Source organism: Podarcis erhardii (genome assembly GCF_964252035.2).
Source record: "Podarcis erhardii genome assembly, chromosome: 9".
Taxonomy (NCBI): domain Eukaryota; kingdom Metazoa; phylum Chordata; class Lepidosauria; order Squamata; family Lacertidae; genus Podarcis; species Podarcis erhardii.
This window is the reverse complement of record NC_138512.1, coordinates 39385016-39412225: the sequence shown is the minus strand read 5'-3', so window position 1 is coordinate 39412225 and position 27210 is coordinate 39385016. Positions and strand designations below refer to the sequence as shown.

At 43.4% G+C, this 27210-nt stretch overlaps 2 protein-coding genes and 1 long non-coding RNA gene across 3 annotated transcripts in view; 2 read left to right on the top strand and 1 right to left on the bottom strand.

Annotated features, from left to right (window-relative positions):
- The window catches only part of GUCY1A1 (guanylate cyclase 1 soluble subunit alpha 1), a 35524-nt gene extending 26143 nt beyond the window's left edge, over positions 1 to 9381 (top strand). Inside the window, exons 6-9 of the mRNA XM_081875331.1 lie at positions 326 to 811; positions 1310 to 1453; positions 6802 to 6956; positions 7841 to 9381. Coding sequence (XP_081731457.1) covers positions 326 to 811; positions 1310 to 1453; positions 6802 to 6956; positions 7841 to 8042 — 987 coding nt within the window. The 3' untranslated portion in view covers positions 8043 to 9381. The remainder of the gene's footprint in view (positions 1 to 325; positions 812 to 1309; positions 1454 to 6801; positions 6957 to 7840) is intronic.
- LOC309349509 overlaps positions 1 to 27210 on the bottom strand; it is a 362599-nt gene that overhangs the window by 144820 nt on the left and 190569 nt on the right. The gene's annotated exons all lie outside the window — the stretch shown is intronic.
- GUCY1B1 (guanylate cyclase 1 soluble subunit beta 1) overlaps positions 20933 to 27210 on the top strand; it is a 43539-nt gene continuing 37261 nt past the window's right edge. Inside the window, exons 1-2 of the mRNA XM_081875338.1 lie at positions 20933 to 21107; positions 21679 to 21752. Coding sequence (XP_081731464.1) covers positions 21105 to 21107; positions 21679 to 21752 — 77 coding nt within the window. The 5' untranslated portion in view covers positions 20933 to 21104. The remainder of the gene's footprint in view (positions 21108 to 21678; positions 21753 to 27210) is intronic.

Here is a 27210-nt window from a genome sequence, read left to right as displayed (position 1 = left end):
TAAGCTGCATCCAGACTCTACTCTGAGTTTTCTAGCTCTTATTGACCCCTATTTGTGCATGTGAGGTGCCTCTCCTTACCAAATTACCCAGTGGGAACAATAGTTGTTAAGTTCCACCTAGTAGAGGGACAGCCCCTGTTTATCTAAAGCTCTTCAGAGGTGTGAGATTTGTGATTTTATAATAATCATTGAGCTTCTAACCCAAAGCAGGTTGTCTGGAGAGAGTTTGGTACTATGGCTTAATAACTTGGCTATCACTGCATTAGTAAACTTCCATAATGCTCCAGAAGTCTCACATCACCTCATGTTTCTCTCATTGTTTCAGGTTATGGACCTTAAAGGACAGATGATCTACATCTTTGAGTCCAGTACCATCTTGTTCTTGGGATCCCCCTGTGTGGATAGACTAGAAGACTTTACAGGACGTGGCCTCTATCTTTCAGATATTCCGATTCATAATGCACTTAGGGATGTTGTTTTAATAGGAGAACAAGCCCGAGCTCAAGATGGACTGAAGAAAAGGCTAGGAAAACTGAAGGCTACTCTTGAGCAGGCACACCAAGCCCTTGAAGAGGAGAAAAAGAAGACAGTAGATCTTCTGTGCTCTATTTTCCCCGGAGAGGTTGCACAGCAGCTGTGGCAAGGACAAGTTGTACAGGCCAAGAAATTTAATAATGTGACAATGCTTTTTTCCGACATCGTAGGGTTCACTGCTATCTGTTCCCAGTGTTCACCTATGCAGGTTATCACAATGCTCAACGAGCTCTACACTCTCTTTGATTACCAGTGTGGAGAGCTGGATGTCTATAAGGTAGAGAATTTATTGCACCAATTTGTCCTCCTAGAGAGGGGAATCAAGCTTGTAAGGTTATTTGAGTGATATAATGCAACTTAGAGGTGATGGTGTTAATCTGGAATAAGTCATTTAACAAATTATATACCTCAGAATGCAATCTTCAGTGCATTTAGTGTGGAGTAAATATTCTAGCTTCATTGGCACTATTTATGAGTTAATGCCTCCAGGACTGATGATAGAGCCTCATGGGTGGTGGATGAAAGATAAATATTTTGACATTTTTGTCATAATGAAACACCACAGTAAACCAGATTTTACAGCTCAAAATAATCTGCTCCAGCAGCTGGCAAGTTGCATCATGCAATTAGCACATCAGAACTCAAGTTCATGTGAATCTCAAGTGGGTGGGTGCGCTTTAGAGGGGACAGAGTTATGGACAATCCTTCCAAGTGTGTTCTGTGTTTTCTTCATGTGATTTTACTTGTGTTCTAAGTTATTTATTTTAATGTTCAGGTAGAAACCATTGGGGATGCATACTGTGTGGCTGGAGGCTTACACAAGGAAAGTGAGACCCATGCTATTCAGATTGCATTGATGGCTTTGAAAATGATGGAGCTGTCCAATGAAGTGATGTCTCCACATGGAGAGCTCATCAAGGTTAGCATGTTATCTCAAATTCACTAAACTACTGATATTTTAAATACTAGCTAGTAGAAAAAAATGTTTCTTATTTTCATTTTTAGTGAAGTATTACCTAAAATGCTTTTCTTTCACAATGATTTAATTTACCTCATGACTAGTGGTCTAAATTCATTTGTGCTTTTCTGTGCAGAATTGGGACCAAACCAGGTGTGATGTGAAAGATCCATGATCAAACCAACTATATTTTAGAATTTGTTTCATAGTATTTGTATGATGGGAGGTGCTCTTTTGAGGGCTGGAGAAGGTGGTTTTAACCCTTCCCTCATGCTGCTTTCCCACAAAAGTTTCTATTTGCCCCACAAATACTTGATTTTTGGTGTGACACCTTTGATACTGGCTTAGCCGATGTGTTGCCACTGGATGTTCAGTCGCTCAGAGTACAAAGCAGTTTGAAATCCAGATTCTGTGGAGAAAGAGAAAGTTCTGTTTGGCTAGAAGGAAACCATCACACAGGGTCAGACTAAGGACAAGGAAGAGTCCTAGGATGTGGGGAAGTTATGACATAAAGGTAAAGGGACCCCTGACCATTAGGTCCAGTCATGACCGACTCTGGGATTGCGGCACTCATCTCGCTTTATTGGCTGAGGGAGCCGGCGTACAGCTTCCGGCTCATGTGGCCAGCATGACTAAGCTGCTTCTGGCAAACCAGAGCAGCGCACGGAAACACCGTTTACCTTCCCGCCAGAGCGGTATCTATTTATCTACTTGCACTTTGATGTGCTTTCGAACTGCTAGGTGGGCAGGAGCAGGGACCGAACAACGGGAGCTCACCCCGTCACGGGGATTCGAACCGCCGTCCTTCTGATCGGCAAGTCCTAGGCTCAGTGGTTTAACCCACGGCGCCACCCGTGTCCCAGTTATGACATAGATTGCCCCAAACCAAGGGGGCTGAAGAAAATGAAAAAAAGCAGAGTAAGAAATGAACCAAGACAGGAAGTTGAAGGAATGATAGGTGGCTTGGGAAAAGGGTAGGGGAGATGGAACTGAGAGAAGAAGAGGATAAGCAGCCTGAAGGAAATTATGGCTGGGGGACCACAGTGCTTAAAGTCACTGTTTAAAGTCAACTGCTTAAAACTATTGGCTTATTCTGTCCAAAAGGACTGGTAAGGTCAGGGGGCAGGGTTGCTAAAGAAAGTCAGTCCAAGGTGTGGAGTTCATAGGAGTTATTCCAACTACTTTTTCTATGGCAACATTATCACCTGGCAACTTTTAGAGAGTAATGAGAGCCCTAAAGGGGCCAAGGGCTGAGTTTTAAATATCGATCTGAACTGCACACCACTTTCTTTGGCTGCAAGATTCTACAGAAAAGATAAATATGCCTTGGCAGAGGGGAAAAAATTATGTTTGGAAGATTTATTTTCATTTTTTTTTTTGAATAATATTTATTAAAGTTTTCCAATTAATTACAAATTAATAAAACATCCAATTTCAAATCTTTTTCCAATTACATCCTTTCAGGACTTCCCCTTCCCTCCCCCCCTTGTATTCCAAATCTCTCAAATGATCTCAACAAGTTCTTCTCCTCAATTCAGACTTGTTATCCTTAACCCAAATTTTTTTTTTTAAAAAAAACAAACATTATTTTCCATTCCCCTAAAATCGGCTTATTCCCACCACGAGTTCCCCACTTTAGAATACCATGTAGATGTATATAGCCTAAATAAAACATAGTTTACGCCCTTTGGATTCCACATTTCCCACCCCCCCTTTTCCCGGTTGCGTTCCCAATGTTCCTCAATGTCCGATATTTCCACGTCTCTCTAAGTCATAGTCCTTTGCCAGTCCTCTTTAGTTTCGAATGTCCAATCATGGAAGGATTCTGTCTCAAAGAAAGGCCCATTTTTTCCATCCAGATTTTTATATCCAGGAGTAAAAAACTCCAAATTATAATCCTTAAGCTTGTCAAATCTGGATGTCCCAAACGTCCCCACTTTTGACTTGGTCCAATTCTTGTTATTTTGTTGTTCTTATTGATCACACTCCTCTTTCTATTTCTTTCTGTCCCTGTTTTCCTGCACAAATGTCCTAATTCCAAAAGTTAGTTCCTTTACCGAGGCTTGTTATTCAGAAACAAAACATTACGTCAAGTTCCTTTCATTCCACAACAGATGATTCCATTGTCTTCTTCGGTGTAGTGGCCTCTGTAGTCATAATAATGTTCCATTTCTGCAGTTTCCCAGGAGATAAACAGTTCTGTTCCAATTTCCAGCTAAAACCACTTGTAATATCCCTCGGCTCCTCTAGGTGGATTGCAAAAACTGAGTTCTCTTCCAGATCGCATCCATTAGCCCTAGTAACTTTATAATCCTTATTTAAAACAATTTGTATCCAATTTATAACAAATATAACCAGCAAAGTCCTTGTAACATAGTCTCTATCTTATTTTCCGCTTTGACAGCTCTTTGACAGCTGTCAAAACTTGCCTTTCTCCTCTCCAAACTCCGTCATCGATCGCTCCCGGGGTTCCAGGGGGGGTTGTTTTTAAGTCCGAATTCTACTTTCCTCCTCCAGCTCAATCTCATATTCTTCGCTCGTGAGGTTAAAAACTTGCCAAAATGATGTTACTCCGATCTTAGTTATCAGATCCTTTGCTTTGACCCTTCTACAATGGAGGGGGTGGCTGACTTCCTTTTTTGCGCCTCCCCCGCTCGCTCCGAAATTTTTAAAATTTTTGTCCCTCTTTTTAGTCCAAGTTCCAATTACTTACGGGTTGTTCTTTTAGGTCCGAATTTTCAAAGGAAAAAGCCAGCGCTCTCCGCCGAATGGCATGCGGCTTCGCACGGCAGGGATAGCAGAGGACTCAAAACACCACGCTTCTCCCCGGCACCCGATCCGTAGCCTTTAAAAAGGCTCCTTCACGAGTCGGGAGGGCGCTAACGGTGTCAGCCGAGTCTCCATGTCCACGGCCCCCGTGGCCGTGGTTTTTAAGGGTCCCCGCATCGCCGGTGCGGTAGGACCCAGCCCCTGCCGTGCAGGCTCCCTCCGGAAGATTTATTTTCCCTCTGGAAGATTTATTTTCAGCCCAGGCAGCATGTGAACATGAATCACCAAGTGGACATTAATAAAAATCAGGAGAGCACTGCTGGTGTGCTAAGCTCATCTTGCAGTCAGTGTTCTTGCCTTCCAGTACATTTACCAATGGCCTTTCTCACAAAGACACTTTGTCTAGCCAGAATCTCAGGGCTATCTTTCTTCCCAGACTGCTAGAATCAATCTTCTTTTCCACTTGAGTTTCCACTGGTGTCTCATCAGCCCTCACAGACCTGATCCTAGGCTGACATCCCCTCTACTCTTCTGTCTCTTCCTCTGTTTTATCTCCTTTTCCCAGCAGGGCAGTTTCCCACCCTGAGGCTGCATTCACAGTTTATTCCATGTCCTTGATGCTTTCCTAACGGTGAGATTTCAGACAACATAAGAGCCACTTCCAGAACTATAGTGGAATAGTGAACTATAGTCAAATACAGCACATGTTTAGCATTCATGTCCATTTTATTTACAAATGGGTTTCTTCTAGAAGCAAATTACATGGAAGTGAGCACTAAACTTGTACTATATTCCACTATAGTTCCACAATGCAGTACATGTCATAGATAGTGCTATTGGGAAATGTAGCCCTTGGACTCCACAGTCCTATTCCATAATGTTAGATTTTCCAAGAAAGGGACTAGTGTGTTATCTATCCCTAACAGCTGGCATATGGGCTTAGCTCTTGGACCTTATCAGTAGAGGTTGTTTACGCTTAATGTTTTCAACACACTTAATAATAGTTAACTCTTACAATATTTGACACTTGCTGTGTAATTGTATTCTATCTCAAAGGCTATCTCAAAAGCAAACTACTAATATCCTAAATTGAGTTTTCATTACTGTTAATCAGCATTCCTCTGGAAAGTCCCCTTGGTGCCCATAAAACCACGTTAATGTCACTGTGGATAGCTCAGTTGGGAGAGTATGAGACTCTTAATCTCAGGATCGTGGGTTCGAGTGACACGTTGGGCAAAAGATTCCTGCATTGCAGGCGATTGGAGCAGATGGTTCTCATGGTTCCAACTCTACAATTTTATTATTTATCCCTTGTTTTCTTGTGGCCTATAAGTATGAAGCATCTGCTAGTTTTAGGCATAGCATGAAGAAAAGCAGTCCGTGCCTCATGAGATATTGTACCTTGCAACTCAGCAAATCCTAAATTGGTTGTGGTTTCACTATAATATGGGAGGCACTTGGCTTTGCCAGTTCTCTAAAATTCCAAAGGCACCGACCCCTCCAATTCCTGGGTAACACCTGCCTTCTGTTTTCTGGGCTTGATCACTTCACTAGCAGGTGGATGGATCCCAGTTGAGAGAAACATTTACATATTTATCTGTTGATTCCAGGCTGCTAGGAACTGGAAAACACATATGCATCGCAGAGTATTTTGTTTGATTATATTAGTAAAAGTTTGCACTGTGATTTGAATATGCTTCCATCAGTCAATGCAGGCGTTTTCTTGATCCTTTGGGCTTGTGTAAAGATCTTTCAAGTGATTGCCAACACCAGCCTGTAAATTAGGAGACTATTCCTTGAACAGTAATGGTATTCTGATTGTAGCTTTGTACATAATTTCTGCTATGCAATATGCCCTTGTTTATGAACAAACTGCAAAGAGAAGACAGTGTGCATGTAACTCTTGAGAGGTGTTTGTTTTTGAGGATACAATATAAATAACTAATTTTTCTAGCTGTAAACAAGCAGCATGCTGCAAAGTATTTTGTTGGACATGGAAGAATAGATTGGCTGCATGGTATTTATCATTTAAATGTAATTGTAGGATACAGAACAGGATTGTAAGTCATGGTAAGTGCTTGATTTGAGGGGAAGCCAAGATGATAGAACTGTTAAAATACCGGTAGTCTTAAAATCTGAGAAACACGATCTCCCACAAGTTCCTAAGCTAGAGGTTAATGGGCTCATTTCTCAGAAAATGGTCCACAGAACACCAGCTCCATTTGTCCCAACAAGGTTTGCTGGAAAAGAACAAAACCAAAACTAAAGTTCTGCATCAACTGTTCCTGTTGGACTGCACTCAGACATCTCTGCACAAACATGCTTTGTTTAGACTAATGGTAAGCCTCAAAATAAGCATCAAAAGAAGTTTTCTGTTGTTACCATCTGACTACTGCTCTTCAAACTACACTGCTCATATTCTGGTCATAATCCACAATGATTGCAAATGAGCTAATAAAACTTACTGCATCTTTGATAGTTTGATTTTTGTCAAGTTTAACAATCAAACAATATTATATATCTTCTTTTGTTTTCCAAAGATGCGCATAGGTCTGCATTCCGGCTCAGTCTTTGCTGGTGTCGTCGGTGTTAAAATGCCACGGTATTGCCTATTTGGAAACAACGTAACACTTGCCAACAAGTTTGAGTCTTGCAGCGTTCCTAGGAAAATAAATGTCAGCCCAACAACCTATAGGTACAGCAGTTTACTATGCAAAGTTCTTATACTATGCAAGTGGTGGCTTGTTAATCACTTTCACATTTATCTGCAGCTCCCCCCCCCCTTGCAAAGTACCGCATTGCATTCTATGACATGGTTCTATTGAATTAGCAGAACTGTGGGGTGGGGGAGAGGTTGGAAGAGACTCTTTTGCTCTTCTTGTTGCTGATTTTGTGCTTGTTGGCTTTGTGCAATGTTCAGCAAGAGAACCACTGTCAGGAATGGATAAACCTGAATGTTATGGAAGGTTGAATAAAATGATCAAACAGTGATGTATTTCAATTTGGTATTGTATGCTTTTTGCCTTTTCCTTTTAAATTGTAAGTCACTTTGAGACAAATTTTTTTCCTGTAACCAAAAAGCAAAACAATAACAAATAATAGAGTCTTATTACCTATTATTTACTGCATTTCTTAACAATTGTATGATTTGCAGTACAATAAAAACTTACATAAAACAATTCCAGATACAAGAATAGTTAAACAATTGCACATACGTAAACCTAGCACATTTGAAAAGCTAAGCAGGGTCAGTTATAATTTCAAATTGGATGGGGGACCATGTGGTTGGGATTCCTGCATTGCAGGGGGTTGGACTAGATGACCCTCTTTTGGTCCCTTCCAATTCTATTATTCTATGAAAAACATTGTTTTAAAAAAGCGTATACAACAATTAAAAACAAGCCAGTAAAAACTTGTTCGGATGGGAAGCCTATATGACCTAGCAATTTGTGTTGATGGCAGATACAGCACACCATCGTGCATAGAAAATTGGTTTGAATTTGTTTTGATAATATTGTTCACCATTATTTAAAGGTTACATATATATTATATTTAACCGCATTTCAATTTTTCTTGCAGGTTACTAAAAGATTATCCAGGATTTGTATTTACTCCTCGTTCAAGGCAGGAACTTCCTCCCAACTTTCCAAGTGATATTCCCGGGATCTGTTACTTTCTTGATGCTTACCTTCAAGGAACAAATTCAAAGCCCTGGTTTCAAAAGAAAGACGCTGAAGATGGAAAAGCAAATTTCTTGGGGACACCAACAGGAGTAGACTAAGCTGTGCTTTCTTGCATTTCCAGGATGAGTTCTGTATGAACATTCAAAAAAAAAGGAAACATGACAGCACTTTAGCTTGTTAACACCTGAAAGCCAGTATTAAAATTACCAAAAAAGGGATATTCCATACTACTTTTAATTTTTATTTTATGTAAAAATATATTAAGTCAGTGGCAGTTTGGAAGGGTGGGAAGCAGGAGCGGCCCATATTAGTGACACCTCGTGTAACAATGAAAGGGGAAAAGCCCAGGCACCTAATATTTCTTTTCCTCTTGCAAACAGCTGCTTTACCAAGGTGAGTCTGATAAGGGCTCCCTACTTCCCTAGAGTATGCGCTTGACACTTCTCTCCACTTCCCAGTCTTTAGGAATCACTTCTGGAGGGACAGCATTCAAAACAAGCAGAACTGATCTGCTTGCTATATGAACAGCATAACATGTAGCACTGCTCTTTCTTGAAATATACAGTGGACCCTTGAGTTGCGAACGTGATCTGTGTGGGAGGCATGTTCGCAACCCACAGCGCTGCATCTGCACATGTGCAAAGCACGATTTAGCGCTTTTGCGCATGCACGAGTGCCGAAACCCGGAAGTAACCTGTTCTGGTACTTCCGGGTTCGGCGCGGTGCGCAACCCGAAATTGCGTAACCTGAAGCGTCTGTAACCTGAGGTACCACTATATTCGGGTTACATAGAGTTGCTTAACCAAGTTGTACCAACTAGTGGTGGGTGGGGAGGTGTTGCTCACCAGGCTTCTCAACACCCAAGTGCCCACTGCTGGCACCAAGAAGGATGGGGGAATGGCAAAGTAGGCAGGGAGTGTGGTGCATGCCTGGAAGAACCAATTCAATGCTTCCATCGCCATGTCTGCACCACACCAAGCTCTCTACCACCTCATCTCTTTCTTGGTAACTAGCAGTGATGCTTGGCATTGGAAAGCCAGGTGAGCAATGCCACATTGGCCACTGCTAGTTTTAAACATGAACATGGAATACATGGCAAAGAGAATGCCTACCTAGATGCAAGGGGAATTGGTGTCTAGCCTCTCATCTTCATTCTGCATAGGAGGCTTCACAGATGCTACAGTACCACTTAAGGAGTAGCCTGGAATGACACCACAGGCCACCATTCATTTGATGGGGAGAAGTCTGTTTGGTTCATGAGCAGAGGAAGCGAAAACATGTTCAATCTCAGTTACTGCACACTGCAAGCCATGCAGTGTACCTTTTCTTAGTTTCCATTTACAGCCCATTATTACTATAGTAGTATTTTTAAATGTATAGCAGAAACAAAGTTGACATTCAAGTAGCCCCATTACAGTATTTTAAATGAATCTGAACTATTCCCAGGGGCGCCAACTTATAAAAAATATTGGGGGGGCGGGGGCCCATACTGACTTATAAAAAATATTGGGGGGTCCCAAGACCTCCAAACCGCTGCTGCTGGGGGAACGAAAGGGGCGAGCCCCGGGCTGCCCCGACCTTAAGTGAACCTGTGAGGGCCCGCCCTTTGCGGCAGCCGATTGGCTGCCGCCGTGGGCAGTGAATATTAATGAGCTAGGGGGAATCCCCGCTTCTCACGGGGCTGACGCCAGCCCCGCGAGATTGTTGATGGGTCGAGAGCCCGCAACCCCACCCCCTCTCTAGATCATTACTGAATGTATTTTAAAAGGTAACTATCGTCAAACAAGGAAAATAAAAAATACCAACATAATTTTGTGATTTTACAAAGCATAATATAACTAATAATTTTCTTAAATTATTGGGGGGGCAGAGCCCCCCCAAATGAATTTTTGAGGGGGCTCGGGCCCCCTCAGGCCCCATGGAGTCGGCGCCTATGACTATTCCTAATCTTAATTCTTCCAGCACCATACCTCAATGTGCTTTTTGTTATGTGGTGGATATTCACACGGTAGCTCAGAATGCATTTGTAGTGCACGGTCTTCACGTTGCATGCATACAGAATGCGCTACAGATCTGGACCTAGGCCCCATGTGTACACTGTGATACTTTATGCATTCGCACTGACACCAAAAATGGCTTGGCTGGATTTTTTTTCTGCCTTTGCATCGTTAAGTCCTGGCAATTAACAAAGAGAGTAAAATTCTTATCAGGATGGTAAAATATTGACCAATTCTGAAACTAAGCTAGGAGGAATTTTTCCTTTTAGAAACCCTTTTTCTGCCACACTTTGGGTCCAAGCAAGTCTATGTAGTAAGATCTCCTTCCTCTGTCCTTCTCTCCCCCCATCTCAGACTTGAAAATGTTCCTCTTCATTTATACAACTCCCTGAAATTATTCTTGACATACCTGTCTGGAAATGGAATTTCTTTTTTCTCAAACTTACTGCTCTGACTTCTCTACTTCCTACAGTTTCCTATTTCTTATCTCATGTGATATAAGAAGTATGTGTCATCGTGAATATGTGTCATCAAAAGAATTAGGAAAGAGAGGAAGCCTAACACGATGGCACAACCTCAATTTTTGATTAAGAGTTTCATGCTCTTTTACCAGCTGACAAACGTATAACCTGGCCAAAGTGTCCTAAAATATGGGACATCCTTTTTCACTGCATTGCTGCATCATTTTAAGTAAAGCTCTGTTCAGTATTAACCATTTCCTGAAAGGCACAGGTTAATCAGATATTAAAAGGCCAAGCATTTCACTTAGACTGAATCCTATGCACACATACCTGCAAGTCCCTTTGAAGTTAATGGGACTTAATTTTGAGTAGGCCTACATTTGACTGCTCTTGCATATATGGTTATCAGCTGTTTTCAGTGCTAGTATACAGATATGTCACTTACTGCTTCCTGAACTTCTTTCACTGTCAATAAATTATACCAATGTGTGTGTATATGTGTGTGTGATTATAATCAAATGCTAAAACCTCTGTAATCAAACTTATAAATCTGATTTCAAGGGGAACAAATCTCCCTTGTTATGTATTATAGCAATAAATGTTTTCTTTTCGTTGCTATTTAAGTTTATATTAAAGTGTAAAGTAAACTATTCCACAGTATCGACCATTTCTAAACAGATTACATTGCATTCATTTCAGAAGTGTAAGGTGTGTGCGTGTGTGTATATGTGTGTGTATATGTATGTGTGTGTGTGTGTGTATGGATGGTGTACTCATGTTTTGATATATGAGGACTTCAATAAAAGGAAAAACACTTGAATAATGTACAGAGCATTTTTTCCTATATGCATAAAAATGTAAGGCTGTCATCACGCTGTCATCACAGCCATGCCAACTCCAGCATAATGACAGGTAGCCTATCCAAGTTATTTAATGGAAGGAGGGGTTTCACAATGCAATTTGGCAAACTACTCTGTGAAGTCCCCACCCCCGTTCAGTGTAGCTGGAGTGAGGTTTAACAAGGGCACTTCAAAAAACCGCTGTCTGAAGTGCATCTCATTTCAAAAGGGTTGGGGGTTGGAGTAAGCTGTAAGGGGAGGGTGGGTTAAGCTGTGGAGGGATAGGTGAGGGAATGGGTGAGGTAGTGGAGCTGGCCAAGTCTGAGGGAAGGGTGGTGGTGGCAAAAGGGTTGGTTGGCTTAGGTTGAGTGAAGTGAACAGGGGCCGTAGCTCCTAACTGCATAATAAATGTACAAAGAAGCCTGCCAGTCTTGTCCTAGTAAAGGTCAGTAAGGTTGAATCATAAGACAGCAAGATCATGTAATTCAAGTTCAACCTTCTCCTTCAACTCTTTATGGATCCTGCCCAACACTTATGGAGCAGAATAGTGCTAAATTCCAGGGCTCTGGCACAGTCTGCATGAGGAAAGGTTTTCCATGTCAGGCCATGGCATATCCGTGCTAGACTCCAGTGAGAGTGATCCAACATGGGTACAGATTGTAAATTATACTTTGCTGACTTGGAAAATCAGTAGGTGATCCCACAGCATGATAAAAATGTCAAAGGGGCTCTACAAGAACAGAGCAAATATCCAGTATTCTCTTTCCCAAAATGGACAATTAGATGCTTCCAGGAAGTCAACAATGAAGAACATAAAGTCAGTAGCTCTCACCTAGTGTTGCTCCCTAGGATACAGTAACTAGAACATGGGGAGGCAAACTAAGGCCCGGGGGCCAGCTCTGGCCCAATTGTATTCTAAATCTGGCCCTCGGACGGTCCAGGAATCAGCGTGTTCTTACATAAGTATAATGAGTCCTTTTATTTAAAATGCATCTCTGGGTTATTTGTGGGGCATAGGAATTCGTTCATTTCCCCCCAAAAAATATAGTCCGGCCCCCCACAAGGTCTGAGGGACAGTGGACTGGCCCCCTGTTGAAAAAGTTTGCTGACCCCTGAACTAGAAGCATCCTATCCCTCCATCCTGATGACTAATTGATGGTTCCACACTCCATGAATTAGTCTAAACCTTCCTTAAATTTATCTAAGCTAGCGGCCATCTCTTCATCTTGTGCCTGTGAATTCCATAAATTTGATTAATAGATTCTTTGTGAAGAAGTGCTGCATTTCATCTGTCCTGAATCTACTACCAGTCCATTTTCATTGAACGACCCTGTAAGTTCTAGTGCTATTAAATAGTAACACTTTGTGTATACACGCATTGATGTATTAATCATTGTCTCGAGGCAATTTACATATAAAATAATTAAACACAGTTAAACATTCAAAGGTACAAAAAAGAGAGAAAATAACATTGAAAATAAGACCAAAATTCGAACAAATGGACACTCGTGATAAAGACCCACTTATGCAAATGGGAAAGCCTGTCAGAACTAAGATGCCTTCAATTGTTTCTGGAAAGTGGATAGTGGATGTCTGTCATGTTTCAATAGGAATGCTATTCCACAGAAAATGGGCAGCCCTGCTCCAAGTTACTGTAGAGTGAGCTTCTAAGATCTTTGGAACTTGTAGAAGAAACTCCACAACCACAGTCACTTCCCCCCGCTAAATTACTCCTCTTCCCTGCTTTGCACACACAATGCTTTAGGGAAGCATTTTCTCCTAGGGAAGATGCTTCAATCTTGGTTGCTCGTTTACAGCTCTATGCTATCCCTTTTTTGAGATGGAGCAACTAGAATTGTACATAGTATTCCAAATGTGGCTACCTCATAGATTTGCAATGCTACCGAAGAAACAAGCATACAGAATTGTTTTCCTGTTGTGTACTCTTGCCATAAGATACACTGATGGCTTCTGTTGTATTTAGAACCCAATATTGTGCCCAGATGCAGGTGGTGCTGTGGGTTAAACCACAGAGCCTAGGGCTTGCTGATCAGAAGGTTGCTCGGTCCCTGCTCCTGCCAACCTAGCAGTTCGAAAGCACGAAGTGCTAGTAGATAAATAGGTACTGCTCCAGCGGGAAGGTAAACGGCGTTTCCGTGCGCTGCTCTGGTTCGCCAGAAGTGGCTTAGTCATGCTGGCCACATGACCCGGAAGCTTTATGCCTGCTCCCTCGGACAGTAAAATGAGATGAGCGCCGCAACCCCAGAGTCGTCCGCGACTGGACCTAATGGTCAGGGGTCTCTTTACCCTTTACCTTTACTCTTGCCATAAGATACACTGCTGGCTTCTGTTGTATGTAGAACCCAATATTGTGCCCAGCTGTTGACTTCTTTTGCATGTGCATGGCCTGGCCTACTTTGGTGATCCTATTTGTCTCTCCTCACAGTGGCCAGAAATAGCTGCTTTCCCACCTCATTTATTTGCATAAAAGGGCTGCAGACCTGAAACCGCTTAACTCTGGACCAGTTCCAGGTGACTGAACAGAGACTAGTCAAGTGTAAATTGTTTGAGGGTTCAGGCTTAGAGAGGCAGGAAACGTATCTCCTTAGAGTGTGAGACTCCAAAAATAGAAACTCAGCTGCCATTTATAGTAAGGCTTACATCAGGTCACTGAATCATCTTGCATTTTATTCTCTCTCTTTTTACTTCTAACATAACATGTAGCAGAAGTTTTTTTTAGGGATCTTAAGTCAAAGCCTTTGAGCATGACCATACTTTCAAGACTGTATTTCATTTCTAACAGTAATAGGATTGGAAAACAAAAAGATTTTTAAAAGATGGTTCTAAGCCAAAGTCTTATTCTATGGCTTGAGGTAAATCTGTTGAAGCTAGATTTATAGAACCACAGAACTGTAGAGTTGTAAGGGACCATTAGGGTTATCTAGTCCAACCCCCTGCAATGCAGGATTTTTTTGCCCAACGTGAGGCTCAAACCTATGACCCTGAGATTAAGAATCTCATGAACTATTGACTGAGCTATCCAACTAGGATCTTTGCACTTTTGATACCAGTTTTGCACTTGTGACTTCTCTCAACGACAGTATAAGATCCCAGTAGATCTCAGAATGATTGTACTCACCTGAAGGGGAAGAGCAGATCCATGCCTGCTGGCCTGTCCCCATAAAATCTGTCATTGCCACCTAAACATGGGGCAGGGGGGCACATCAGTAACAGGAACATGGTCAAAATGTTCAGTTCCTTTCCTAATGATCCCTAGCATGGAATTTGCTTTTTTTCAAAACTGCCACACACTGGGTCATGTGTGCTTCCCATCACACATTGCAGAATACTTTGGTGGTATGTCTAATCTCATGTTCCAGCATAACTGCATATTTAACTTTAGATCCATCCTTTACATTTAAGAGAAAACATATCTCAGGCTGCTGTCTCTAGATATAGAAGGGCATTCAGAGCAGTGGATCATCTGTGTTTGCCAGAGTCATAAGTTGCAGTAGTTCTGGTTGTTAGTAATGTGTCTTCCTACATGGAAATGGTGTCCAGAGTTTCCCTTGAACTGCATGGCTGGATGGTTGTTTAAAATGATGCTACTTCGTTTAGAAGGATGCCAAAGTGTGTACACATAGATGATCCATTGCTCTGAATGCCCCATCATATCCAGATACAGTGGTTTGAGCTGTGTTTTCTCCCAAATACAAAGGGTGGATCTGAATGTTAAATATGCAGTTGTGCTGGAACATGAGGTTAGACATACAGTCAAAGAAATAATAAACTGTGCAGGAATCTGGAATAAAATAAACAATCCTCTAAAGATATATGTCCCATGGGCTTCAGAGGTTTTGATGCTGACAGCCAAATAATCTCTTCTGCTTACACAAGCAAATGGTAATGAACCCTTACTTCTGTTACAGTCTTCACTGAAACAAAACAGTTTTCAGAGACTTAAACTGGGAATGTTGGGTTGTGTTCTGCATACTGTAAAGATACAGTTCTTCTGCAGCTCAGATGAAAACTACTTTGCTCTACTAACTTTGCGTGGCGAGTTCCCGCCCCCCACCAGGGTAAATAAAGACACGAGACACCATAATTTAAGTTAATTGGGTGAATTAGGCCACAACTTTATTGAATTCAGGAATGAGAGGCATCGGCTTAGGCATTGGTCCTAATGACTATCCGGCTCCAGCCCATTTGCTGGAGACACGGGGAAGGGATAACCTTATATTGGGGGAGTCTCCTGCCGAGGCATAGGCTTCGGACAGGGCCATGCCCCCCGGAGTCCTTTAACGGACCACCCTTTGGTTGCTGGGGGGAGGTGATGGCGTTCCTCCCCCCCCCCACCCTCTTAACCCCTTCTTACCAATGCCTACCGCCACACGAGCAAGAAGACCTCCAAAAACGTGGGGGCGAGCCAGCGAAAAGAGGGCGAGCCCCCTCCGCGCCGGCCCTAAATCGGGCAGGCCACGCCCCCAGCCAGCCAGCTGATTGGCTGGCTGGCTGGGGGGCAGACCCAACCGGGATTCCCCTGCTCTCGCGGGGGCTGGGACCAGCCCCCGCTCACGTGGGGTGGGCGTGAAGCCCGCAACCCCACCTCCCGGGCAGGCCGGAAGTGGCTTTGTAGAGGAACATACATTGAGACAGTTCTAAAGCATCAAACTCAGCACCACTGTCCTCTTCCACCAAGGCTGTCTCCTGATGGCACTTGAACAACGTATTATGTTTATGTGGCTTGCAGGAGGACTATGGAATACAGGGGCTCTTGGTTCATACATCTTAATATTGTCTATACTGTCCACAGTGGCTATCCAGGATTTCAGAGAGGGGAAATTACCAATTCTGCCTGGAGATACCAGGGATTGAACCTGGCTCCTTCTGCTTGCAAAACCAATACTCTACCACTGAGTTATGGCCCTTCCCCGATAAGGGAAATATATTTATGGCACATATGGATCACTGACCTATGCACAGTTATCTTGGACACAGATACTGGACATTGTATCTTCAAGGTATTTATGTACCTTGAAGGTATGGTGAGGAAAGACTTCACAGTGGACCTTTCCTTTATTCTCTCTCTCCCCTCTATTTCTATTCTTTTCTGTCTGCTGCATTTTGACCTTCTGCATAGCCTGTTGCCAGCTGAAATTTCCCAGCTTACAATGTTCCTTTTCAGCCTTAGGCCCCTCTTAACTTGCAAACATCCTTAAAACCTGATCTTTGTTTGATTCGATGGCTTTTGAACATCTGCATGTTCTCTGGTTAGAAGTTCATTTGGAATGGATTCATCTTCCATCCGGTACAGATGACCAAGCTGAGATGTCTGAATGAGAAGAGTAATTGACTTGGCAATAGAGCTTTCTCAAGCATTTCAGCAGCGACTATTTTGGCTTCTCCTTTAAGACGCCGGATGTGCTGAAGGCAGTCTGTTTAGAAGGCGTTGCATGATCTGTGATCAGTTCCAGGTTCTCCTGAATTAAAGACTGCTCTGATGATACAATTCACTATTATTATTGAATTATTAATCACCTTCTAAAGCAGCATCTCAACGTGATTTATAAATCAGATAATCAAAGCTTTTGAAACAAGACTAAAACCCTAACAAGTGGACACTTGCGGTAGACCCATTTATCTAGCTGGGAAAGCCAGTTGGGACAAAAATTGCTTTCTGAAAGTACGGATAATATCTTGACAGCAATGTTGTACCACAACACAGGGGCAGCCACACTAAAAGCCCTGCTCTGAGTTACAGTGGAGCAGGCTGCTAAGATATATAAGACAGGGGTCAGCAAACTTTTTCAGCAGGGGCCCGGTCCACTGTCCCTCAGACCTTGTGGGGGGCTGGACTATATTTTGGAAAAAAGAAAGAAAGATGCAAGAGCACCACGAGCCCCGGTGCCTGCTTACCTGTATCTTGCTAGCAGCAGGGACTGGCAGCGGTGGTGGAGGGATGATGAGCGGCACGCTAAAGGGCTGCATAAAATGGAATCTGCTCAAGTGCTGCTGGCACCAACAAAGCCCAGTCCCCTTCCTCCTCTAGGCAGGGCGGAGAGAAGCCAGGAGGAGGGAGGGAGGTGCCATCACCACCCTGTGAGGGAGAGGGAGGGAGAGGGAAAGAACGCATGCACTGACGATCCATGCGGCAATTCCTGGACCATCCGCAGGCCGGACCCAGAAGGCAATTGAGCCTGATCCGGCCCGCGGACCTTAGTTTGCCGACCCATGGTATAATAAGAGATAAGACAGTCTCTTAAGTAACCTGGTCCTGAGCTGCATAGGGACTTACATGTGAGTACTAACACCCTGAACTTGGCCTGGGTGTTTTTTGTAGGGTGTTATTTGCTGGTGTTAGTTTGGCCCCACATGCAACCTACCCACTGTGCTTTGTGTCAGCTGCAGCCTCTGGAGCAAGACCTGCCTGCCCAGGAAGAAAATTGAGGCAGCTGCCACGGGGGCCCCTGCCATCTCCACCACCAGCAGAGAAACAGTGGTGGCGGTTTCTGGAGAGGTCTTCCCCAAATCTCACCCCAATCTTGTGAGATTTGGGGAAGATCTCACCAGAACCCATTGTCATCACTGCCACTTTGCCACTGTGCAACCCAGGTAAGGAAGGCTGCAGGGGAAGCAGGATGGCAGGGGAGCATCACCTTCCTGTTTTGCCTCAGGTGGCAAAAAGGGACATGCAGCCTCTGCTCTGGACCTTCCCCAAGGCTAACCCCATATAGAGTGCATTGCAGTAATCCAAATGTGAGGTTCACAATGCATGGAAAACTTTGGTTAAGTTATCCTGACCCAGGAATGCCTACAGTTGTCTTACCAACTGAAGTTGGAAAAAGGAGCTCCTAACTGCCAAGGTGTGTAACAATGGGAAAGGGTGGGGGGCTGAAAACATGTATTGCAATGAATCTGATGATAATTGTACTACCTGTTTATAGGAAGCTGTTTGCAATAAAATATACTTATCTTACGGCCCAGTCCTTTGCATGGTGACTCTGAAATAAGTACTGATGAATTACATACAACTTACTTCTAAGCACGTGTGCATAGGATTAGGTTGAAATCCCATGCTCGCACCCTTAGAAGTAAGTCCTAGTTGCATCAGTGGGTCTTATTTCTGAGTGGATCTGGATTATTCTTTAATTGTCAAGCACATTTCCTCCAGGTAAGTCACACTGATTCTATAGAGATGATTTAAGAATTATGATCACCATATAACTTAAGCTTTTCTAAAATTTGCTTTATCCAGCAAATGTCCAGAAACATTGTCTTTAAACCCCCTCCCTGCTGATCTAATTCAACAATTCCTCCACATTGTTCTACTGTTAAATCTATTATTTCTATATACGTATATAACTTAAAGTATGGTTAAGTGCACACCAGGATATAACAAACTCAATTAGAAATTTGAATAGTGCAGATTCAGATAATGATGATTACTAGATGTATCTGCTGAGCTTCTCAAAACAGCACATAGTAATTGCTTTGACTGAATCTAATATCTTTCACAATCCATCTTTTCTCATTCAGCCTGCACAGCTCTGGGTGGGTCAGCAGTGTTAATCACTACAATCTGCATGCAAGTCCAATATTCAAAGCACACGCTCACATGTCTTTGAATTCCTGCTACTGCACTTAACCAATCTGACCTTTATCCATTACATTTGAACACCAGAAGGCACCAGTTTGGATCACTTCCCTATTGGTACGTTTCCTGCCAAAAGAAGAGTTTATTTAACCTTCATTTCCCAGTAATCATGATGGCCTCTTGTGGGTATGTATTGCAAGAAAACAGTAATTAATTCCTTTCCTTAAGAGTCTGTCTTGGGTAATGAGCATCCTGTTTTTCATTGTCTCGATTTTTATTTTTATTTTAAATCTTCTTATAAGGGGGAGTTTAAAAAAAGTATTTTTAATACCCATGGCAGTTTTTGGCCCTCTCCCCATTTACAGAAGCCTAGTTTTAGAATTGCTAGCTATTACCTCCAGTTTTTGATGGCCAATTTAATGATTACGCTGTAATCATTCCTTTTCACGTAGGAAGAATCTTGGCCAGTTTTGCTCTTTAAGCCCCAACTATCCAGCTGCAATACTGCCACTGGTTATTTATTTATTTATTTATTTATTTATTTATATATATTATTTGGTTTTTGGTTTTTTTTTAAGTCAGTATCTTCAGAGACTGAGGAAGGATTTGGGCAGGAAGGTTATAAACTCTATTTTCATAATATTCTTTTGGAGATGAGGGTACCATATCCAAGAGGAGAGGTCAGCACCCCTGATGAAGATGTGGAATTGGAAAGATACAGATACACAGTTTATTGAAAGGACAGGAGTATTGGCAATAGCAGGACCAGCCTGTCCATGTGGCAGAGCAAGGCAGCTGCCTCAGGCAGAAAATTCTGAGGGGCAGAAAGTGGCTAGAAATGTGTGCCATGTGGTCTGCCCTGCAGCCTCTAAGCCAGCTTACTGCCCTAAGGGTGTGGTGGAGGCCTCAGTTCCATCACCATCAACTACCAGTCTGGTTTCTACTTAGATTCTGTGCAGAGAATGGGGAATGCACCATCTTGCCCTTCACATCAGGCGGGAAAATGGCTTGGGCCGCTGCTGGACAACTTTGCCAGAATCCACACCTCAATTGTTCTAATGAAATCTGGAAAATAACAAAACTTGGGGCAAGAATTTGTTGAATTTATTTGAAAGAATTGGAATACAAGAGGGGGAGGGGAGGGGAAGTCCTGGAAAGATGTCAATGAAAATAAGGTTTTAAATTTGGATGTTTTTCTTTTTCTGTTATATTTGAAAATCTTTAATAAATATTATTTAAAAAATAAAAATAAAAAGTAAGTAGAGGAAGAAAAAAAAAATCTGGAAAATAACAGTTGACTAGCGGGTTTAGAGTGACAGCTCTCAGCGCAGCCAGGGTGACTTTTGGAATCATCTTCATCATAGCAACAGCAAAAATCCTAAATGGAGTTATAAGCTGTGAAAATGCAGACAGAGGATAGTTGAAACAAAATAATAATAATAATAATAATAATAATAATAATGAAAATGAATTCCTTCCAGTAGCACCTTAGAGACCGACTAAGTTACTTATTGGTATGAGCTTTCGTGTGCATGCACACTTTTTCGGATAGAGAGGATAGTTGCCACTCTTCCGAAATACAAAGGGGGCTCTAGAAAAGGCTTAATAACAACGCACGAATGATGAGCCAAAATGCTGAAGCCGGTGGGAACGGGAAGAGCAATCGTGCCTGTTAAATATTTACCATGCAAGTCTCAGAAAAGCCACTGACTAGAAAGGTGAGTCGATGTATTAATCAAAGTAAAGCAAACAGGTGAGCAAGTCCCTGGGAAGCAGCCAAGAACAGAGATGGAGAGAGCGAGAGGAATGTGGCCCTGGGCGCACACGCACATCCCTCAGGATGACTTCGGGGCAGCCTGGTTTGCATCAGCTGAAGCGTCTCCTTCGTCCCCCCATTGTCAAGGCAATCACGTCTCTGCCTCTGGTGTCGCCTCTCCCAGCACTGTCGCCACCAGCCCGCATCGCCCTGCCTTCCCCATCATTCGCCACCCCTCCCCTTCCCCCCTCCCACCCCGGCAGCATCCGAATTCCCTCCTCTGCTTCCGATTGGAAGCCACCCTCCGGGCCGCCGTCGCGATTGGCTGCGTTCCGGTGACACTCAAGAGAGCGCATCGAGGGAGGCCGGCGCGAGAAGCCGCTGCTCGCCTGCTCGCCGCCGTCCTCGTCTTCCTCCTCGCCTGCCTATATCCCCTCACGGAGCTGCTGCTGCTGCTGCTGCTGCTGAGGCGGCGTCACCGCGCGGTCGCAGAGGGGCGCTCCGGCAGGCGCGATGGTGAGTGCGAGGCGAGAGGCAGATGCGCCACAGGCTGCCGGGTCGCCTTTATTCGGGGAGGGGGGAAGCGGATATTCTGGCAGGGGTGGGAAGGGAAGGATGCGCGATAAGGAGCGCGGCGCAGGGGACGGGAATAGCTTCGGAGAGCGGGGAGATGCGGCCGCAGTTGGGGCTCCCCCACAGCCGCGCGCTTTTCTTTCCTGGGCACAGTCCACCTGGAAGAGGAACGGGGGTGTGAAGGGGGAATATTGGCATCCCGCTCCTTTCCCTTGCAGAGGAAGTACCCGGGTTGGTACCCATCTCCAAACCCCCCCTCCTTGGCTTTGTGGTTTTGCCTGAAGCTAGGCGCTCCTGTAAGCACCATCCACCTGGAGCAGGTGAAACGGGGGGGAGGCGGGGGCGGGGGAGAGAATAATCGCCGCCATCCCTACCTTTCCTCCCCGTTTCTCGAACCCAACCCGGATTCGTCCCCGTGTTTCCACGCACAAGCACCTCATAAGCTTCGCCCCCTTTGCGCATTTGAGAGCTTTCCACCAACGCGGCTTTCCCGCTTTCCCCCCTTCTTTGGCAGTACGGATTCGTCAATCACGCTCTGGAGCTTCTGGTGATCCGGAATTACGGCCCCGAGGTCTGGGAGGACATCAAGTAAGTGGGCGCCGCTTTCACCTGCCCGAAGGGCGCGCGCGCCGGCTCCCCTCTCCTCCTTCCCGCGCCCTGTGAGGGAACGGCGCGACCTTTCCCGCCGCCTTCCTCCTGAGGGGACTCTTTCCCCCCTCGCCGGGTTCTCACGCTCCGAAGGGGCGCCGGCAGGAGGAGGCCGAGGGAGGGAAGCCTCTCCCGGGGGAGAGAGAGAACGAGACGAAGGGCCAGCAGGGCGGCCTGGTCTCCCGGGTCTTCGCAGCCGGCAGCGGGCCCGTGGGAAGAGGCGAAGCCAGCCGCCTCCACGAGGCCCGGCTCCGCAGCTGGTGGGAAAACGAAGTGGGCCGCGAGGAGGAGGAGGAGGAGGAGGAGGAGGCCTGTGGACTTGCCGCACTTCCCACGCCGGCTGCCTTCCAGGAGAGGAGGGCCGTCGACTACCCAATGTCTCGCCTCGGCCGCCAGACCGCAGGGCAGGCCCCGGGCTCCTATGGGGCGCGCAAGCCCCGCTGTGCTGGGTTGGAGAATCGTAGAGTTGGAAGGGACCCCCAGGGTCGTCTAGTCCAACTCCGTGCAATGCAGGAATCTCAGCTAAAGCATCCATGACAGATGGCCATCCATCTCATTTACAGCTGAGAAGGAAAATACGCCTTGAAAAGTCACAGTAAACTCATACCTTACTTATCAAAAACACAGGAAAGGTCATAAACACAAGGATTGCAGGGTCTCTGGAACTCTTCTTGAAGTTTTTAAAAGCAAAACGGGGAGCCGTATTTGCGTGCGTTTAAAAAGCAGGGGCTTCCATTGTTTAATATACACACAAAAAAAGAGTTTGGGAGAATCTGAAAGCTTAATGATGTTTGAGTTGGTTCTGATCATGATTATTATCTTACTGTGGGCTCTTCATAGAACTGGCCTGTAAATTATTCTTCAGCAACCTCTCTGATTTCACACATGTTTTGTGAGTGTTGAAGATTAGCACCAAGACAATATAAGCATATAAGAGGATGCTTTTCAATCAAATCCACATTCCCTTCCATGTAGGTTGCACAGTTCACAGAAATTGAAAAGGGCTTTTAAATGTGAGATGAGTAATTGAAAGCGTGAGTTTGCTATGCATATATAAGGGTGAAGAGGTATTCTTGTGCTATATGCATTATGCTATCTGCACAGCCTTGCAGATTTGTTCTTTGTATTAATTCCCAAGAATGATCTCCATTTCCCCATTACTGAATTTAAAACAAAAACACCTCTTTGACATCATTCAGAAGCATATACTGAAACAGTGAACAAATATGGAATTTTGGAGCACATTGTCATCAGTATGCTGATGGCATACAACTTTACATCTCCATAACATCTGACTCAGAGGCTGTGAAAGCTCTGGGCTGGTGTCTAAATGCAATGGTCGAATGGATGAGGGCCAATAACCTGCTTGAATTCTGCGAAGATAGAGGCTCTTTCGATGGGTGGTTCCCATGTCCATCAAGTTACCTGTTCCAGATGCTGACAACTTTTTTATTCCATCAGCCTCATGCAGACAATTAAGAATACATTTTCCCACCATGGTTTGTTGATTTCTGAATTTAATTTTTTACATGATATTTATTGTATGGTTTTATGTAAAGTTGTTATAAACTGCCCTGAATTTTTTTATGAACAGTGATACAGAAATAGTTTTTTAAATAAACACGTAATCTTGAATTCACACACAGATGCATCTAGCTTCTCAGAATCACCATTTTGTATTTAATCAGTGCCTTTGGTCATGTGCAGAATGCATGTCTAATACCAGTCAGCCACTATAGCACAGTCAGTCCAGGGGGCCAACCTTGCTTTACAAAAATATCAGCTTACTTTAAGTATCATGCAAGGAAAGTGTGTCAAAGAGAAGAACTTAAGTGATACATCCTCTCTCAAATCTACTCTGCTCACATTCACTTTTTTTTTCATCCAAAGGGATGGTAAAGAGGAATGGAAGAGCAATTACGCCATCCCAGTGCTTTTATTGCCTTCCCAGAATCTCAGCAGACTCCATTTATCAATCATGATCCTGCAAGAGAGAGGCAGGGGGTGAAGAGAGAAAGGTTTTTTTTTTTAAAAAAAGCAAATAGGAAGTGCTATTCCTATTCCCATACAGTTCCATACATACTAACGTTTGTAGCAGAAAAATGTACAGTGGTACCTCCGGTTGCGAATGGGATCCATTCCAGAGGTTTGGTTGCATCCCGAGGAATTCGCAACCAGAGGACCACTTCTGTGCATGCGTGCAGTGTGGTTTAGTGCTTCTGCGCATGTGCGCTACAAAACCCAGTAAAATACTTCTGGGTTTGCCGCGTTCGCATCCCGAAGTTTACGTATCCAGAAGGATACGTAAGCGGAGATATAACTGTAGTTCTTCTCAGTCTGAAATCATTCTGATCCTCAGAATGTGCTGCTTTCAATCAAAATTGAGCTAGAGGCTGCTGGCAACAAGGGTGATGTGATTACTTGATATACATTTTATAACACTCACCTTGATTAGATTATCCATGCCTTTTCCTCCTTACGCATACCCCCGGTAAACGAAGAAGGAACTGGTGATTGCAGTCTTGGTATAGGCCCACCCACAACATCTTGGTTTATGCCCACCAAAAATGCCTTTGGCCCATCTCTCGATGCCGAGACCCATAGCCTTAATTTGCTTTCAAATGGACACACTGTGGGGCAATCTGCAGTGAGCTTTTATTTTCAGAACGAAACTCATTTCTCAGTAAGTGCATTTCAGGGGCAAACTATGCAAGATTGTGTGTGGACTATGTAGGAAAAACAAGCACTCAGTCTCCATTGAGTCTAGAAAAAACCATGTGTATGCAGCCTCATGTCCTCCTGTTTCAGTTCCACCAAATGACTGCTTCTACTTACAGAGGTTCTTCAGAAGAGGGGAAAGAATAGGTGGATACTGCTCCATCACATGCTTCCCTGATTCTGCCAAGCTTGCCCTTGATTTGCATGGCGATCCAGTTGGAAACCTTGCTTCCTAAAGTCAGACTGCTCCCACCCTCCTTCATAAAGCGCAGTTAACAATCTATCAAAAATCGTCAGGCTCCTGACACTGAAGGTGAGGTGAAAGAGAAGGAATTATGGAGAGAAGATGGAAGGATTTTGCCAGATTGTGCAGGAGTCAGGACAAGAGCAAAAGAAACACACCGTATTTATTATTTATTATATTTAATAGCATTTATATGCTATTTACTGTGCCCCTCTTTCTCACATTTCACTTTGGCAGACAAGGCAAATGAATTTCTCTTGTGATAGCATAACACCTATGTATTCTTGTAGCTGTGAGCAGTGTGCTGAATAAGCACCTTTGAGAGATTATTTCCCCCCCTGCAGTAAGTGAACTATGCTGTATATTTCTAATATGTAGTCTCTAACTCTTGTACTCTCATTTTCTTGACGTGAATTGTAATAGTGATGAAGTAGTGTGTATGGCTTTAATTCCTGCCAAGAACTGACATGTTTCTGATATATACTTCAGTTTTCTTAACTAAATTTGAGCTAAGCCTGGTATAAATTAGATTTGATTTATGCTACCTTAATTCTTGGAAGGAATGCACAGAGATGTCCATTTGGCTATAGCTGAATGTAGTCATTACAGTTGATAATATGATAAAATTTTCAGCTGGTTAAGTCTGTCATTAGCATAAGAAATAACAATACAATCCTATGTATGTTTTCTCCGAAGTAACAGTAATTCAGTGGGGCTTTCTTCCAGGTAGATGTGTAGCCTAAGTTTCATTAAAATTCTCAAAATAATGCAGTTTTCAGGCTTCAGACATGACCAACCACAAGAACATATACTATATTGATGCTAACAAAGAATTTTTTCCCCTAAGGCAGAAATAAAAAAATGTACTTAAAAAAAATCTATAACAGCCACTCCTTATACATCATGTTCAAACTGACTGTTAGGACTTACATCATGGTACCAGAGTTACTTACCTCAAAATTACAATAAAGCAAGAATTTTATCTCTGTGTGCACACAGATAGATGGATACACACACACACACACACACACACACAGATGATGATACCAAATTTTATTTCATATTAAATGTCTGTAGCCAAGTTGCAGCTTAGTTAGTTTTTATCAATTAGTAAATTTAATTTGTACTCTCACTCCACTGTCTCTTAGCCTTAATGGTCTCTCTCAAATTTCCATTTAGTGATGGGAGAAACCCCACAATGTAGAAATGATTCTTCATGCAACTATTAAGTTAAGTCACAGTCTAGGTCAGGGGTAGTCAACCTTTTTATACCTACTGCCCACCTAGAATCCTGAAACACCCACTAGTGGGTGGTAGGGACCAGGTTGACAACTCCTGGTCTAGAGGTTCCCTGGCCCATTGTCCTCAAGAGCTGGAAAGTCATTTGGTCTTATAGTGCCATTACTTGTGCTTATGGAGTCCAAAAGCACATCTGATTTACTAGCAATAGGGTCCCATTACCAAGATGGCTGTCTCTGTATGGAATAACTTCAGTATTCTCCAGATTCATTCTTTGTTCCTTCTCTTCTACCTGACCACATCTGGTAATTAAGAACTCTGATGGCTTCTTCTAGACTTGATCTGGCTGCAAATAAATTTTTATTTATCTTATTCATAAAAAATTATACACCACTTGATTGCCACCCCCCTCGAACCTTTTCCATGATGTAAAACCATATTTTTAAAAGAAGGAATATCAGTGTATCTCTGTCTTTGAAGTGTTATATATGGAAGTTCATGACAAAACTACGTTTATTTATATCTTCATATTTATAGTCCACCTGATCTCACTGCATCAGGATGTAGCTGGATCAAAGGCTAGAATTTCTCCTAGAATTTTCTAGCTGGACATAGTTAGCCATAGTCAAGAAGTGCCACATCAAGATCAAAGGCATGCAAGCAAAGGTCCAGAAAACAGATTAAATCCAGATGTGTGAAACCACAGAACAACCATTCTGCCAAGAAACACTCGGAGACATAGCAATCAGGTTTGGCTAGAGCAGTAGCATCCAGGGTTGAGTTTCATAACAGAATCCCTGAAGATTTCATTTCATTTGGTACTCTGCTCTTTTTGACCATGAAACATGGCCAGCAAAGAGATCCCATCTTGTCCTAACTAGCTTTTTTCAGTAAGCTATCTTCATATGTTCCTTCTCCTGCCATGTCTATGTGTCAGACAACTTAAAATATAGTTAAACCAGGAAGTGACTAACTTAGAGCCATTGATTTCAGTGTGTCTACTCTGTGTAGAACTTAGTTGGATACAACTATCTGAAAGTCCTCTTCAGATAATTGGTCTGCATGTATTCAAAGAACACATGAAAGGAGACCAGGGCTGCATGCACCAGCCCTGTCACATACATTTAATCCTGTTGGTAGCTCCACTTCTAAATGCACAAAGATGTGAAGGAGGATTCTAAGCATGTTCAAAATCAT